Here is a 610-nt window from a genome sequence, read left to right as displayed (position 1 = left end):
CTCCCGGTCCAGCTCTCTCGCCGTCACTACACTGTAGTAGTTGTCCTGCGAGTTCTGCAGTCGGAATGGGACGCCTCCATCGAGCGAGCAGCGCACTTTGCCGTTCGGCCCCGAGTCGCGGTCCTGTACATGCAGCAGGGCCAGCACCGTCCCCGCCGGGGCATCCTCCAGAATCTCCGTAATCGCAGACCGCAGCGAAATCTCGGGCACGTTATCGTTGACGTCTGTCATCAAGGGGATCGTGACTTTTGTTGTGTCGAAAAGACCGCCGCCGTCCCGTGCCTGCACCTCCATTTCATGTGAGGAGATCTCCTCGAAGTCCAAATTGTCCTTAAGTGTAATCTTTCCTGTGTTTGCATCTACATGAAAAAGTTCCGACGCTCGGTCAGAAATTCTATGGAAACTGTAGTTGACGTCCCCATTCAGCCCCTCGTCGCCGTCGATGGCCGTGACCGTGACGAGGACGGAGCCCACGGGCACGTCCTCCGGCACACGCACCGAGTACTCCGACTGGCTGAACACGGGCGCGTTGTCGTTCGCGTCCACCACCGTCACGCGGATCCGCGCTGTGCCCGTCCGTGCCGGATCGCCGCCGTCACTATTCATTTTT

At 59.2% G+C, this 610-nt stretch overlaps 1 protein-coding gene across 1 annotated transcript in view; it reads right to left on the bottom strand.

Annotated features, from left to right (window-relative positions):
- Positions 1 to 3: 3 nt before the first annotated feature.
- Positions 4 to 610, bottom strand: part of LOC103810763 (protocadherin gamma-A7-like) — a gene marked incomplete at both ends in the record, with an annotated part of 1,096 nt that continues 489 nt past the window's right edge. Inside the window, 1 exon segment of the mRNA XM_009083681.1 lies at positions 4 to 598. Within this exon segment, the coding sequence (XP_009081929.1) occupies positions 4 to 598 (595 nt within the window).

This window comes from Acanthisitta chloris, unplaced genomic scaffold (genome assembly GCF_000695815.1).
Source record: "Acanthisitta chloris isolate BGI_N310 unplaced genomic scaffold, ASM69581v1 scaffold29631, whole genome shotgun sequence".
NCBI classification, from domain to species: domain Eukaryota; kingdom Metazoa; phylum Chordata; class Aves; order Passeriformes; family Acanthisittidae; genus Acanthisitta; species Acanthisitta chloris.
Note: the sequence above shows the minus strand (reverse complement) of the source record. Positions and strands in the feature narration are given on the sequence as shown.